The following is a 16,529-nucleotide window of genomic DNA, read 5'->3' on the forward strand; positions in this document are numbered from 1 at the left end:
GAGATTTAATTATTTTAACCTGTTCCCATAGCTTTTACTGTTTACTCCTGGGATTAGCCAAGTTACCCCACTGTGTACTTCTTATGTGAAATAACAAGGTGGGGAAGTTTATTCAATGCCAGGCTTTTTACGTGAGCTTCCTACAACTCAACTGAGCTTGTTATCATGCACTGTGGCTAATTATGCTCAAACTGCTATGGAAGTCTTCTTTCCTTCCATGATATAGATTCTGTGTCTGAGGTGAAGACAGTAACGTAATTAGGTGTGAACTATTGTCTTTACATTTTAGGTCCACGAAATACACATGATATATTTCCTTAGCTGAGTCTGGCAGTTGAGAAATAAATATAAAAAGCAAATCTTAAACACATTAATCATTTAACAGGATCATGTACACATGTAATGATATTTGAAAGGAACGTTGTTAATTCACCCAGTAATGCACAACTGATATGCTAGGGGTAACTGACCTCAAACCTGTAAAACTGAAAAACAATCAGCATCTGCAGATGTGATTAATGCTTCCACTAATACACGTTTATAATGGTAAATTGTCAGGTATGTTTTTGCCGATGTTTTACCTTGATCTCAAATTGTTTTATCACGTTTTGCTACCACGGCATAGCTGACTACAAGTCCCAGAATCCTTCACAAAACGGTTTCCGCAAAACCTCCGGAATAAAAAAAAACCTTTCCTCTGCGTTCTAATTCAGGATAGGTAGGAGGAAGTTAGTGGGAGATGGGCTGAAAATTCAGTGAAGTGTTGATTAGGTCGCTGTCTGCCTTGTAACTAAACATTTTCCGTCGTGACGAATTGAGTAAGTACGAAATGAATGACTTCATCATGTTTTTTAACAGTTTGGTTTTAATGCGGTTAAAAAAATAACTGATGTGCGTTGGAGACACTTCTTTGCTTACATTGCGTAGCAAGATGAGAAATTATGGAGATGGTTGTACTACTGTCGTATTTCCACTATGTAGAGAAGTCACGGAGAAATCATAAATTCATACCAATAAATTAATTGGATAACTTTCTCTTTTTTTCCATTTATATTGTGCTTTGAAAGAAGTTTATGTACTTTTTTACACAGTTTACTAACGAACGTCATCATGGTCTGCAAAGTTTTTTTTTAAGTGTAGTGTGTCATACAGTACACACATTCCTACGAATCGCAATCTTTTGGTTTATCGAGGTCACTATTGCACTATACATTGTTTGAAATTAAGCTGTTAATAATAATAATAATAATAATAATAATAATAATACATAACTACTATTTAAGGTTCCGAGTGATACATTTAACTTTATATTACACATTATTATGATTCTGCTTTTAACTTACTACGAATGACCACCACTTATGCAGCTGTTTTAAACCCCATTGTGTTTATTTAGCAAACTAATTTTATTCACAAACCGCATGCAATGACGTCATTTTATATCATGCGTGTGGTTCCTGATCGCATAGTTATACTAGCACGAGCTAACAGAAGACACGTCTGCTTCTGATGCATTGTTACGAATGTTAATGCATTACCTGCGATAGCACTGTGCCGCGCAGAAATATTTTAGATAACTTATGTCATTTTAGTTGTATGTGTGTGATGTGTTTATTTGTGTTTTTTTTTTCTTTCTTATTTTTAGGTTATGGTTTTTGCATGTTCAGATTTTATTGACAGTAAACTTCACACCTTCAGAAATCTGCAGGAAACGTTCGGGCTGACGGTATTGTGAAAATACTATTGAGAATGCGTGGAATGAGTGTCTCTGTGCTGGATCGGTGCTTTTAAAATAGTGTGCTGAACTTTTCAAATGCGATGGTGTTATGCACTGAGTTATGCGTCTTGCTTTTTTTTCGGTCGTTGATCTTTCGTTTGGATGTCAGGAGAGTAGTATTGACATTTGCCCTTCTTTCTACAGTTCCTTGGATAAATAAATTGAAATGGAAGTATATTGTTAGCATTATCGCTGCTTGCAGTTTGGTACAGGGAAATGCATCACGCGGGTACAACTGCTCACTTATTTTTTGCATTTCCTTATCCACCAAAAATGTTTTTTTTGTGTGTGTGTTTTTAATTCACACTAGTGTAATAGAGGAAAGAAAAAATGGGTAGTGGTGAAATTAAAGCCAAGTAGCACGTGTATGTATATAACATGTTGACATTTTCTCTAAATAGGTATTAAGCAATGTATACAGAAAGCCAGTATCTTGGTTATTGAATGTGTCGGGTGTTTTATATCATGACATTACAGACAATACAGTCTTGTAAAATATAGATCTAAACTCTCCATCTTGCTGGGGCATGTTAATTTTCAAGCTGTTTTTTTTGTGTGGGCAGTGAGGTGACTTTTGTGTTTTGAAAGAGTGTGTAGGCCTGCATTTTGTTGCTGAACAATAATAGGTACTTATCAAAATTGTAAACTGTTGGTGGTACTAAACGGGCTCAAATCTCCTTTTCGATTTTTTCATGTGTAGTATACAGTACAGAGCTATAGCTGCAGCATATTAAACAACACTTGGGAACCTATAACCCTAATTTTTTTTTGGTATCCCACTACTCACTCTAACTTCACCCCAGAAAATTCTTCACTAAATTAGTTAACTACATTTTATATAAGGATGTAGTTATAAATCAGACCTTCCTTTTTCAGACAGGCCATGACTGATGATGGAATGAAGTTGCTAAAGGCTAACAGCAGTCAGTGATAAATGGTATTGTACGGTATGTTAGTGGCAATCACTACTGGATTTCTCTGTCCGGCTTAACAGTAACTGTTGGCTACTACAGAAAGTTTAACATGTTACTCAGGTTTTACCAGAGTAAACAGCAGACAGGTTTCCTTCAGCTGTAACTGTAAACATTATTAAGTTACATTGGTGAAGGCACTAGCCAAAACATGGATACTTAACATTGGGCTTGATTTAGACAAGCTATAAGTGTAATTGTTTATTGCATTTTACTGTACCAGAGAATCCACCTGGATTGCATCAAACACTTCTTGTTAGGGGTAATCCAGGAATGGAAATAAGACTCCCATTGCATAGCAGTTTGATGCATTCTTGGTTTTACGATGCCCTTAATAAAACACACCTGTGCTTGTTGCCCATACACTGTTTCTAATCAAGCACATATTAAAGCCTGGAATGAGTCAAAATGCTATGCAGTAGAAGTCTTATTTTCATCCCTGTAATTGTGGGTTGAAGCAATCCAGGGTGATTTGCCCAGGGCTGTAAAACATCTAGCTGGGCGAATACCCAGGGTATGGGTTGATCTAAACGTTTTACCTTAAACATTACAAAAACAAGTTCAAAACATGCAATATTTCATTTATTTTATTTATTTTTTCCAGCGCTGGTGGATTTATCACAGTTCATGAACTTTTGCATGTTTATCTGCTCGCTTTACCCAATAATATTCCAGACTGCAAAAGCCTAAAACTACACAAGTAGGTCAATATTTTGGTCATGCAATCTGGAGGATTTGCATTCCCAGTGGAGCTACATGTGCAGCTGCAATTCAGGATACAGGGCTTTGCTGCTGGTGCATTTGGTTACTTCAGTGAGTAAAAAGCAAAGATACCGTAACATCTAAACTAAAATCTCCACTTTGTTTCCTCTTCTAACTACAAGCTTGTGTTTAATTTCTAATTTAAAGTTTAATTTAAATCCCAACAGTGTCTCCCTTTCAGTGTGGTTTATCCTTTCTGACATACAAGCATTTATTTCTGCAACACTGCAACATTTTTGCACCATGGGCAATGGAATACAGTACTGCAGACAATTTCAAAACTATAAAATGGTATTGTTTTTGTGAAGAGTAACTAATTGGCCAGAATATTAGCCTATTAAAGGCACAGTAAATATGAATCTATGGATCAATTCTTACCCCTGTATTTGCTGTTATTGTAATGCTTGACACTAATTTTATGTTTAAGGTGGATTGGAGTTGAAGGTGAATATAGGCGACCCTTTCGGTAAGTTTCGGTAACTTGGGTTGAGTTTATGTGTAGCATTTTTCGTTTTATTTATTTATTTTATTTATTTTCACTCCTCTGCATCAAAGATAAATGAAAATAACTTGAACCTATATTTAAGAACCCTTGAGGTACAGATATTGTTGCGGTAGAGTGCATACAGATAGTTAGGTTAAACTGATGGACGGGCTCCAGCAATCCATTATTTGCCTTGTAAGATGTATGGGTCACTATGAAAGTTATTTAGTCTGTGCAAAACAGATCACCATGTCTGCCACAGTATTTCAATTACTCCTCTTTGACATCGCCTGCTGCTCAGCTTTTAACAGACCTCACCTGCTGAGCTCCAAGTCCAGCTACATTAGTCTAACCTGTCAGACGCTGCCCACTCCAAATCCCTTAAAGCTCCCAGTAGCTACAGCAGCCTGTAATTGCGATCTGGTCGTTACTCTGCTCTTAAAGGTGTCTTCTTAGTTAAGACCCTATGATCTGTCAAGGTGTTCTTCATTGAGGCAGGGCTGGCGTCTGCTTCAGGTGCAGTAGGCTGTGCTTCGTTTAGTGTCTTGTCTGTGAGGATGCTTGTCTATAGGTTATGCTTCGTTTAGTGGCTTGTCTATGTGAATGCTTGTCTAGGATGGGGGTGAGCAACCTGAGCCAATCTCATGTCCCTTGAGGGTGGGAGGACGCCTTTGTGTGCGTCACGACAGGTATAAGAAGTTCAGTTATTGGATTTGGATACATTTGCTATTTGTAGATAATAATGAGTTTTTGTTTTTTGTTTTTTTTTTTTTTTATCACGTATCAAGCACAAAAATCTTTTTACCGGTAATCTCTATTAATGCTGCAGTTCCTGATTCACCCACTTTTTGTGTGTGTTTTTTTTATTGTATTTTTTTTTCTTAAAAATGTAGGCTAATATTTAATGATGAAGTTTCATGTTGAAGAAGTAAGCAACTTCTTCCCTGCGTTATTGTTACTTATTTCCGTCCCACATTTCTAAATGACAAGCTTTTAAACATTTACCAGCTTTTTATTCCTTATACTGTATATGTGTATAGATATAAAAAAAGAAAGAAAACAAGCATAGCACGTCCCTCAAGAATAAAAAAGCTGGTGCGATGGAGATTGTTGAATTTCCAGATCAGGCAGCAGGGTTTCGGTGTTTAACGGCTGGCCTCTCAGAAATATTCTCATGCGGTTTGTTGAACGAGGTCCACTGACTCGTCTGTGTGTTGTTCGTTTCCATCTCGGTTTACCTGTGTGGCTGTGCGGTGTGTTCAGAAACAAGCAAACCATGCTTCCTGTACAGTACAATACAGGTCTGTTAAACATCTGACTGCTCTGCAGGGGCTGTCAGCATATTGCTGTATTTCTTTCTACAGTGTTTGCACAGCATGCTTTGTTCAGCATGCAGTACCTGTTTACATTGCATTTTTAGGTGGAAACTGAAACTTTCTGTAGATCTGTTTAGTTAACATAAACCGCCACACAACTGTGGCTTTCGAGATCTATTCCAGTCCAAGTCTTAAATTAGTTTAATCTGTTAAGGGTCAATTCAGTCATTTAGGACCTGATCTGAACAAAGACCTGGACTGCAATGGGTCTTTTGGGCCATCACTCAGGTGATCTGATCTACAATAAATGGTGCTGGCCTTTTTTAAATCATTAAAATTGTACCCCCTCTCTGGAATTTTACATATATTTATTAATAGAAATGAACACTTTGCTACACAAAGAGACCTATTTCAGTTATCTAAACCTTGACGCTATTAGAATCCTCTGCAGTTCAGATCAGTTGAACAAATCCCAGCATCTCAAACATCAAAGAAAGGGCACTTCTAACACATTTTCCAAGTGGAACAAGATGGTCCTGGCCTTGCACTAAGAACTAGATTTTTGCAGCTCAGTCAGGTTCTGCAAATTAACACATAAACTGTTTTCAGTGACAGCCTCCATGAATCACAGAACGTTAATGAACCATTCACACACAATCCCAATATAAAAGCTAGATTTCCAAGATTGTGCTAGACTAGGGCGTATGATTTGGAAAATACTTTGCATTTATTTATATAGTATTTAAAAAAAAAAAAAAAGCAGCAAATGCAGTAAAAGGTTCAGTTAAACATATGCAAAATGTTTTCTCTAGCAAAGTAATCCCGTGCATTGATTGACTCCTGATGATCACACTATGTAACACAATTTTTGTTCCTGGGTAGTAAGTGTTATTTCCTAATTGCTTATGCCTCAAAAGTATAGAAAATGGCTATTATTCCCCACAAACTTTGCTTTTGTGACCAGGACAGTGATATTTTGAAATTTACCTATTTCCAATGAGAAAACGGGTGAATTTGTGTCTCTTCTTCACATAAAGTCAGGAAAAAACAACATATGAATCCAAATTAACATGTATTTATACTAAAGTAATACAAAAATGACTACAAAAGATTTACAAGTGAGTAGTTTTTCGAGATTTACGATTATACTGTAAATCACTTTCACGAATCAGCCCCCAAATGTAGTCTCCCATCATGTTCTCGTTATACTGTCCTTGGTAGCGGCGTTCAAGGGTGTGTGCTAATCACCCTGGTAGCCTCCTGGTACTTGAGAACAAAGCTCATTCTTTTTTCTGAGATATTAAGAGTTGTTTGTGTGGGTGGGGGGAATTTGAAAATTTAAAACTAAAGAGCAGAGTGTGGAAGAAAAAAATGAGACTACTTTATAATTCAGACCCCATTACTTTACAAGCTCCGCTATAGTGTTTTGCATACAAGCTACAAAATATTCTGCCTCAGGTTTCCATAGAAATAATGTTGCTATTGTGTCAAGACGGCATTGTTCCCAGTCAGCAGCAGCAGCAGCAACCTCCTATTACTGCCATTGTGCTGTTTTACAGCCTGGTAACTTGGATGCCAGCTGAGGACAACGCTGTATTTACATGAGGCAAATGAATGCAGATGCATTCTGTTTGAAAGGAGCCTTTGGTGAATAGCGATAGCATTTTAAAAGCTAACAAAACATTCTTTACAATGCAGCAGAAGATATTTCTGGTCTATTTTTTTTTCCCTCTTTCCCTGTTAACAGTCTGTTGCGACTTTGTTTGTGTCTCTCCCATGCCAGTGCAAACAGGATTCACTTTCCAGAAAGGTCTTGATGTGCTTCAGAGGTCTGTAGGTTCACAGAGTGTGGGTGGTACAGTATTTGATACCCATGCCAAGTTGCACTTTTAAATTCATAGCATTGCAATTGAACCTGTTGCTGCTAGTGCATTGCTTTTTAATTCTAATCATGAATTCTAATGAAGATATCCTTTAAAAGGACTATTTTGTATGTGTGGATATGGTTATTCTCCAACCATATATACATTTCCAGTCAATTAGACACACAATGGATGCAGTGCTCCCTTTAGTCTTATGAATAGCACCCTGTTCCTTTGGAAATGGTAAAGAAAGCTGCGTGCGAGATTGTGAGTGATTTACTACATTAAGTTTGGCACATTTAGTGCAGAAGCTAGTGCAAAGTTCAGCTTCGTAGACTGGCTTGCAGTTTTTTTAAATGCAGCACTCTTTTCACACTATTTCTCAGATCCCGCCTTCAGAACTGTGTGCCACAACGTTGAATCTGGTGCAGTTCTGAGAAAGATGTACATTTAATGAAAACTGCTGATCCTAGTAAACGCAATTGCAGTTACATTGGTAGTGATAGTTCTGTGCTTGCTAATCAGCTGCACTGTCTGGCTGTTCATCAAGCCCAGCATAAATAAAAAAGTGGCTTCAAATTATGTTTGTTTATTTTTATATTATTTTTTAATATGCTGTTCTCTTGATGTTTGCAAGTGTTATTAATGGTTCATATTGCAGTAACTCGGATAACCTGTATTTTAAAGTGTGTTGTTTTTAATAAACAATTGATGGGTGCCACTTCAGGAACAAGTTGGTTGCTACCATAATCAGCTGCTTAAAATATAACAGCTTGTTAAGACACTAAAGTGATACTAAAACAGTAACTTCATGTCTGTACTCACATGTTTGTTGCCTCATTCTGCTGAATGGTTAATCTATGCAGCTGATGACTGCAGTGAACTTGGCATGTTTATATTTTCAGTTTTTTTCTGGTGTTGTCTGGAATTGGTGACAGCTCTTCTAACTGTGTACGGTTGTAACATGGGGAAACAGCATGCTGCAGCTCCCATGCTCAGTGTCAGTGAAGTCCTGTTCGGACAGCATGTACTGTACACAGATCGCTCTTATGATTACATGTTACCATTTATATTTCAGCAAAAACAAGTTAAAATTGCAGTGCGTGGGTTCTGCTATTTACGATATTAAATACTAAATTTTTACACAACGCTCACAACAGTTGCATGAGGGTTACCGTATTCTGCTCGTGTTAATACAGCACCTCTGTGCTTACAAGCATGCAAATACTGTAAGTAATAACAATAAAACTAAATTAAAAATGTACACAGTTCTTGGAAACAAACTTTTTCAAAAGTTTTGAATCTGACAAAAAAGAAACTTCTCCTAAATGCAGATTATTTTTAAAACAAATAGAATTCTTTTATATTTTGAGTTTTTTCTTGAGGAACACTAAGTGATGTACAAGTCCTGGTATGATTGCACACTATCGATAATCGTAGCGTCAAGAAAAATATCATGGTTCACCGTGTGAGTCAGTGAATCAGCAGTGAATAAGGTGATTTTGAGATGGCTTCTCTTCAGGTCTGGTTGCCAGCCACAGACGTACTGTATGTATTGTAGGCCAGATCAGCCAAAGTGTCTTCATATTAAGTAGTAAGTGCTACTGTAGTTCCATTTAGTCCATTGCCTGCAAGACACAAGGAAACTTGATCCAAAGTACCTGTTCACTTGATACCTCTGGCGTTTGCTTCTATAAAGACTAAGACCATTAATAACCCCTTAATTAAAACAGTTTATTGTTGCTATTCCACCATGCTGTATTTACATGTAGTCCATCGTAACAAGCAAAATTACTGAATCAAGAGCAAGTTACAGTAGTAACCGGGGCTCTTTAATTGGACACTGCCATGCTTCCTCTGGCTGACCATATTGCAGTTGCCTGGTAAATGCTTCACCTATAGTAGAAGGTGACACTAATTGTGTGGGTAGTCGTTTTAAAATGTCTTCCGAGTTTCTGTGACAAACATGCATTTATTTGTTTTGCCCAAGATATAACTATGATAATTCTCACAACGGCCCCAGTATGACCTTTACTCTAATTAATTATTTTTTATATTATTTTTGAAGCTACAATTTTACAGGAGCTGGGGGCGGGGTTGTTGTCTTTGCCCTGAAGTAAACTGAAGTTTTAAAAATGATATTTCGGCGCTTTCTTCTAAACATTAATCCACAAAGAATATATGGGGTTACTTCACAATTGACCTACAAGTACAGTCCCTGCCAGGCATAACCCTTACAAATGAATAATTAGATGTGAGTCATATAGTGACGGTTACAGCATTCAACTTGAAAAATTGAACTTGAAAACTTGATTTTTAAGTACAAAGGGGGGAAAAAAGGCTTAAGTCAGTGCAAAAGCTTGTTGGTAGAATAGAGCTTGCTTGCAGCAGTCCAGTTAATCTACCTGTACTGTCGTGGAGGCACGGACTAGTAAGCAGCCTGTACTGATTCTATAGAACAAGAAACCCCATATGGACAATGTGCACCTGTGCTGCTGTAGAGAGAGGAGATGGAGTGGGCTTCATGTCATTTTTGTAATGAAGATCAGAGCTGGACAACCTTGTTGGCTAAAAGAGCCATACAGAGTGCGTGTGTGAGATTATTTATATATATACAGTATATGTGTGTGTGTGTGTGTGTGTGTGTATAATATATATATATATATATATATATATATATATATATAAATAAATAAATAAATAAATAAATAAATAAATAAATAAATAAATAAATAAATATATATATATATATATATATATATATATATATATATATATATATAAATAAATATTAAAAACCTTAAAAGGGACACTTAAAAAGAGCCACATTGTGCCGTTGTGTAAGCTGCATATGTGAGTGGAGACCCATCCGTTTGATCGTGCTCTGTAGATCGTGCTCTTTTGCCAAAAATCCTGTTCAAAACGAATCTCCAAAATAATGCATTTGATTATGTATTTGTTTAAATGCATTAACCCATTAGGAGTTTTTTTTGGCAAAATGTTTGTCATCATTCTTTGTAGAATTCCTCTACGATAGTTTTTGTGATACTTTGTTGTTGCCTCTACATCTAGTGTTTAGTGTAGGTGCAATATATATATATCTATAATCTATCTATCTATCTATAATAGATATAGATATATATATAGATATATATAGATATAGATATCTATCTATCTATCTATAGATGTATCTCTGTCTATATCAAGAGCCCTGTAATTGTAACTACAGCTGCTACTTTATGCTTTGTAATAGTGATCCACAGAATACAAGCCTAAGAGCATAAAATGCATGCTCAAGATTACATTTGTATACATTTTCTGCCCTGTTAGGTCTTCAGTGTACTGTAGTGTGGAATGTGTCTCTGTTTAAAAATACATCTTTTATGTGGGGCTTGGATAGCTGGTCTCCAGAGGACCTTGTTTTCATGAAGAGCACTCCTGTTCATATCCAGCGACAGTGTGTTTCCTGTGTTACGGTTTGTTTAAGAGTGTTCTCTACAGTTTATGCAAATGTATTTTTATTCTATTTTGTGGTTTCTTTTGCATTCAAAAATAAGCAAAAAAGGTGGTCTCAAAACTTATTGAAATGTTTATATGATCATATCATGAAAAACAAATAGAATTTTGTAAATATTTTCTCTACCAAAATCATGTTTTTTAAAGAATTGTTTGGAAATGTTTGCTTTTTTTCATGGTATTTAATGTACTTCATTAACAAAAGGTTGTTCTTTTTAATGGTAAACTCTGAAGACCTACTGTAGTTGGTTGCAGTGCTCTGTTTGATCTAAATTTAATATTTTGTTTGACGTGAATTCACAGTAAACAGGTCACCCTCTCTGATTGGAGTTGGTACTCAGATTAACGAGGTTTAACACTGTACTGTGTTTTAGTTAGAATCTGCTGACTGGCTGTATGTTTGTTTTAAATCTTGAGAGAAACCCTATCCTGAGCCTTGTTACACATGCATTAAACTCAGGACCACAACCTGCTCAAGATCTTTGGATGGCGAAAGCTTTTACGAGTTAGCTGGGTGATGTAACCTCAGGCTAATGATTGGTGTGCTATTACAGTTTCCAGGAATCTCTGGCATTGTTCGCTGAAAGGGTATTAGGGACGCAAGGGGAAATAGCGTTTTACATTAGTGCCCACTAATGTGCATTTATGAAGGCAAACTGTATAAAAAATAAATAAAAAAGATGTGGTCTACGTTTGTTGTATAAAGGGGGAGGGGAGGGGTTTGCAAGTTACATTTGCGGGTGGGGGAGGGGATTATGTACTGAAAGTAATACACATACTAGGGATGGATACAAGACTCCTAAACCATAGCAGTTTGACCCATTTCCGTAACAAAAGGTGTGACCTATTAAGCTCATGGTAAACCCAGGAATGGATCAAACTGCTATGAAGTGGGAGTCTTATTTCCATCCTGCATAAACTCATTAAAGAATATAAATAGCACATCATAGAATGCATTGCTTTTTTCTTGTGGTGAAATCTACATGGAGGTACAGTACTGCATTGTATGTCTAATGCAAATGAAGACTAATTACTGTTTGCCTGAATTTATACAAATATTGTAAAATGATGGCTGATGGCAAATTATTTTTATTTATTTATTTATTTAATTTTTATTATTTATTTTTAATTAGAAGAGAACAGCTCATGTTTTTACAATCTTAGCCGATGCGATGCCAGAATAAAGTGCAATCGCAGTAGAACTTTGAAGTTTAATTGCTGTTCTTTTGACTCTTGACATTTATACATAAAAAAAAAAAAGAAAATATTCAACTGTGCGTGAAAAACAAGCCCATTTGTATTCATAGTGATCAAACTTGAACTAACAGAAAAAGTGTGGGCTGTACACAACTGATGGTACCAGAGCAAGAGAAGGAGTTTATACTGAGAGCTGAGCTTGGCTTACATGCTACGCTAAAATATTTACTGTGTGTTTTTTTTTTTATGATAATGGGTCAGTTGTATTTTATGGTTTTTAGTAAAATCTTTTTTTCAGAATATAGTACATGAGTTATACCTAGGTAGTGGTTAAGATTGAGATTGGGCTAATTGATTTAATTTAGTTTGTTCACATTTGGTTAACCAGGATTTAGGTGTATGTTTTGTACGGAAGACCAACGGTCAAAGAATCCATGTTTCCAGTTCAATTACTGTACCTTTTTAGCAGGAGGGGAGATTTGCAAGATTAATGGAGCAAATGAGTAGAGCAATATTTTTATTGCAGTTCGTCAGGAAGATTTTGTTTTTGCATAGCAGGGTGGGGGGTGGATTGGTTTTAACAAGGGGTGATTTGCAAAGCTCTTGGCTTCCTGTTTGGAATGTTGAAACAAGGTGCTACAAATTCAGACCTGTGAATACCAAGACCCTTGCATACAACCTACTGTAGGTTCTTACAGAGAGCTGTGATATTATACTGTACCTCCATTATATGTTTGCTGCAGTATGGCTTTGCAGCTTGCCTGGTCACCCCTGCTACATTGTTTTTAACAACTTTTTGTAGTGACAGTATTATACGGCAAATAATTTTACATGGATATAAATGAACACAGCAAGGCAGTATCAGAAAAGATTTAAATGGATTCATCCAAACAGTTTGAGGTAAAACCTAATGCCTTCATCAGCACTGAAAACTGTACAAGGGGCTTTTAGAGTCGTGGGTGGAAATAAAATAAATGCACGCATGGTATTGCAATTTTTTATATTACACCAGCAAGTTAAATTAGTCCTATTTGTTTGAACGGCTGCCAGATGTGTATAGTGGGTGGAAGAGTGAGTCACTCTGGATTAGCAATTCTCTTCTAGGAATGGATAGCCGGCTTTTGTTTTAGCGCTGCTGTGCAACATTGTGTTTACCCCCTCTCTCTCCTTGGCAGTGTAATGTGCAGGCTCAGAAATGCCTTATGTGGATCGGCAGAATCGTATCTGTGGGTTCCTCGACATTGAGGAGAATGAGAACAGCGGCAAGTTCCTGCGCAGGTACTTCATCCTGGACACGCAGGAAGGCAGCCTGGTCTGGTATATGGACAACCCCCAGGTAAGGGCAACAGACTGTGTATCCCTTTTTCAACGGATGTACTCTTCAGCACATTGAGCGAAAGTGGATCAATGTTGATACCATAAACTTGAGAGGTATTAATGGTCAAATGTTGTTGGTCATTGTTTTAGTGGTTTTGGTGAAAGAAATATCCTGTCTAATCTAAGTGAGCAAATGTATATGGCTAGTTTCACAGACCCTGGTTGTCTAATGTTGGACTACTTCAGGTGTCCAGTATTGGTGCTAAGCATGATATGTGAAGCCAGTTATTAAATTAATAACTTTTTTTTTTACTGTACCAGCTTTAAAAGTACAACAGGACCATTTGGTCCTGTTGAGTAAATGCAGTTGAGTCCACTGCAAGTTGAGGTAGGCAGAGGTAGTTGGTAGAATCCTGCACAGTGTTCAGCTAGTACAGACACGTTCTGTTACAGTGGATATTATTTATTATAACTTACTGGAGTGTCAATAATGTATAGCATATCTTTTTATATTTCCACAGACATGCTAAAAGCTCCAGTTGGGCCTCTATATACGTGTTCCCTGCACAACGCTGTCAGTAGCACAAAATACTGCTCTAGTCCTAAAGTCCACCTCTCATCACAGTTTAATAGTTAACTAAGGGCTGCAGGTGTTACAGAACACATTACTTTGCCTTTGCTGTATTCTGTGTTGTCTATGTTGCAGCAATATTTTTTCAGTGTATTTTTATTCAGCCCACTCCCTATCCATGCTTTCTAGCAGCATCTCCTGCTGGGAAATGGTGGGAAGATGGCTGCTGTAAACTCCCGCACGGTCTCTTTGTCCATGCCAGCTTTTTCCACTTTTCCTTCGAATCACTGGTAATGTAATACTTGAAGTAAAAGCAGGGTATTTAAAGTTGCGCAAAGTCATAATCCAACAAACCAGCATACACAATCTTCCAAACTGACCTGAGCTTGGTGTGACATTCATTATTATTTGTATTTATTATTTTTTACAGAACCTGCCCACTGGAACGCAGCCTGTTGGAGCTCTCAAACTAACTTATATTTCTAAGGTGAGTCTGTTACCTTGTATAAGACTGCATATCTTACTAAGTGGGGCTTCCTTCACAAAATGTTAATATTTAAGAACAACTCTTGATGTCTGTAATTAACTGGAGCGTATTTTATTTATTTATTTATTTTTTTTTCTTAAGGTCAGCGATGCAACAAAGCAAAGACCAAAGGCAGAGTTCTGCTTTGGTAAGTCCTTGTAGGGTTTTCATTCATTCTCATGCACACATTTACAGCAGTCAGACTCTTTTCTGTTCTGTTTCTTGCATGGGTGTTAGTCAAGATTATTTATAACGCCAAGCTGTATAGTTCAACCCTCTCCTGCCGTTTGAGAAACTGCTTACCTGTTTGAGCACTGATGGCTTTGTTTTTAACATATATAAGTGTGAGCAAAAACTAAACGGAACACGTATTATCTGTGCAGTACCCTAACATGATGCTCAGTCCTCTTTCGATAAGACTAGCAACATGCACTTGGGACGTTGGCACAAGAAAAAAAAAAAAAAATTGGTCACGCTAATTTGTTTCTTTTTTATTGTTTCGAAATACTCGTGACCTTTCAACACATTGTATTGCTTTTAAAGGATGTAGGAGGGATGTACAGTACAACCACAAATCCAGATTCAAACAAAACATGTAGCGCACTTTAGAACGTTGGAGCTTTTGCAAATGTAAATTAATGTAGTAGAAATGTGTGTATATAGCTAAACTTACACATAGAAATGTGTGTTATACCTGGTGTTAGTTTTACTCTCCATTTTATATTGTGTTAAAAGTCTGTTAATCTGCATTTTTGTTGGCCATTATTACCTTGTTCTGATGTGCCATCAAATCGGTTCTTGTTAAGCTCACAATTAGAAATGCAAATGTTCAAGAGCTGCAAATTTTGGATTTCTGAATGAAGAAAGTGGGGCCAAGTTAGCACCGACTGTGCCTTGTTTAGAGTGACCAATTTATTTTTTATTGCGTGTTCCATCATCAGGCGGATGCACTTTCTGTACAACAGATCGATTTTATAAGATTGATTCCTTTATTGTAACTCGTCAGCGTGTGTGAAATGTGCTTTTGTTGACATATATCAACAAATACATAAAGCAATGGCCCATTGATGATTTGTGATGCTTTGGCTTGCGTTCCAGCAGGCCAGTGCCCCTAGCTGGTCAGATGCAATGTAGTGCTTCTGTTGGAGAGATCTTTGTCCCAAAGCAGCATACTGCTGTTCTCTGACTCAATTGAAGGAAACACTACATTGACCTGCTATTGGGTGCACTTTGCATTTCTGCAGGATTGGGGAAATATCCTGCTTTTTAACAGGATGCTAGCATCCGAGTTGGGACCACATTCCATACCAGCAGGATATTTATAGAGGACTGTGCTGTTCTGTGCACTGTTAACTTTTTCAGAATTTTATTTTATTTATTTATATATATATATATATATATATATATATATATATATATATATATATAATATATATATATATATATATATATAATCTATTGTAATGCAGTACATTGCTTTAGATATACTGTACTACTACATCCTAGTAACTTATTTGTAGGTCATGTGGTTTGAGTGCTGCTAGTCTTGAACGATAGCACATGAATTGATTAGGTACATGTACCAGGAATCTATAGAGTTGTATTTATCAAAATAAATAAATAATTTAGCCAAAAGAACAACACAATAACTTCAAAGGGACAGTGATGGCATTACTAGTGCCCATAAGATGGATTACAATTGATTTTAAAACCTTAGTTATCAGTCCTTTTTAATATGGAAATTATGAAAAAGTCATATGCAGTTACAGAAAACTAGTCCAATGCTTTTCTCATGCCTGTTTTTATTATAACACGGTTTCTTGTGACTGACTTGGCACATGTAGCACATGGCTTTTTCTTAATTGCTGTATTAATTTCCTTGGCCTGTAACGACTCTTTCTGGGAAAGCTTAAACTTTTTTTCCCCTTTTTACAGTAACACAGCATAGCAAAGAGCATGATTCATGGTTTAAGCATGTCACTAAAACAAGGATGAAAGGCAAAATGTGCGAGAAAAAAGAAATGGCACTCTTAGTTTCCATAGAGTAGGAATCCCCATACCATACCCCATACCACACCCATTTCCTTCTTTGAGTCATCCTGTTGTGTTTTTTTTTTAATGTTTGTTTATATTTAAGTTATAGATATAGATAGATAAATAAATTGATTTCTCATATACTTACAATACTCTACATCTGGTTCAAAAAGGAACCCTTTGGTAAGCTGATATT

General features: G+C 36.6%; 1 protein-coding gene across 14 annotated transcripts in view; it reads left to right on the forward strand.

The window, feature by feature from the left end:
• Window positions 1-705: 705 nt before the first annotated feature.
• Window positions 706-16,529, forward strand: part of LOC117417727 (pleckstrin homology domain-containing family A member 1-like) — a 31,533-nt gene continuing 15,709 nt past the window's right edge. For 11 of the 14 annotated variants that reach the window (XM_034029976.3, XM_034029981.3, XM_034029983.3 and 8 more), the window contains exons 1-4: window positions 706-818; window positions 13,061-13,221; window positions 14,204-14,260; window positions 14,402-14,447. In XM_034029976.3, the coding sequence (XP_033885867.1) occupies window positions 13,081-13,221; window positions 14,204-14,260; window positions 14,402-14,447 (244 nt within the window). In that variant the 5' untranslated portion in view covers window positions 706-818; window positions 13,061-13,080. Of the gene's footprint in view, window positions 819-1,645; window positions 1,727-3,937; window positions 3,977-13,060; window positions 13,222-14,203; window positions 14,261-14,401; window positions 14,448-16,529 lie in introns of those variants that run through there. The other 3 variants (XM_058985184.1, XM_034029977.3, XM_034029985.3) reach the window with 3 other exon arrangements.

This window comes from Acipenser ruthenus, chromosome 13 (genome assembly GCF_902713425.1).
Source record: "Acipenser ruthenus chromosome 13, fAciRut3.2 maternal haplotype, whole genome shotgun sequence".
Taxonomy (NCBI): domain Eukaryota; kingdom Metazoa; phylum Chordata; class Actinopteri; order Acipenseriformes; family Acipenseridae; genus Acipenser; species Acipenser ruthenus.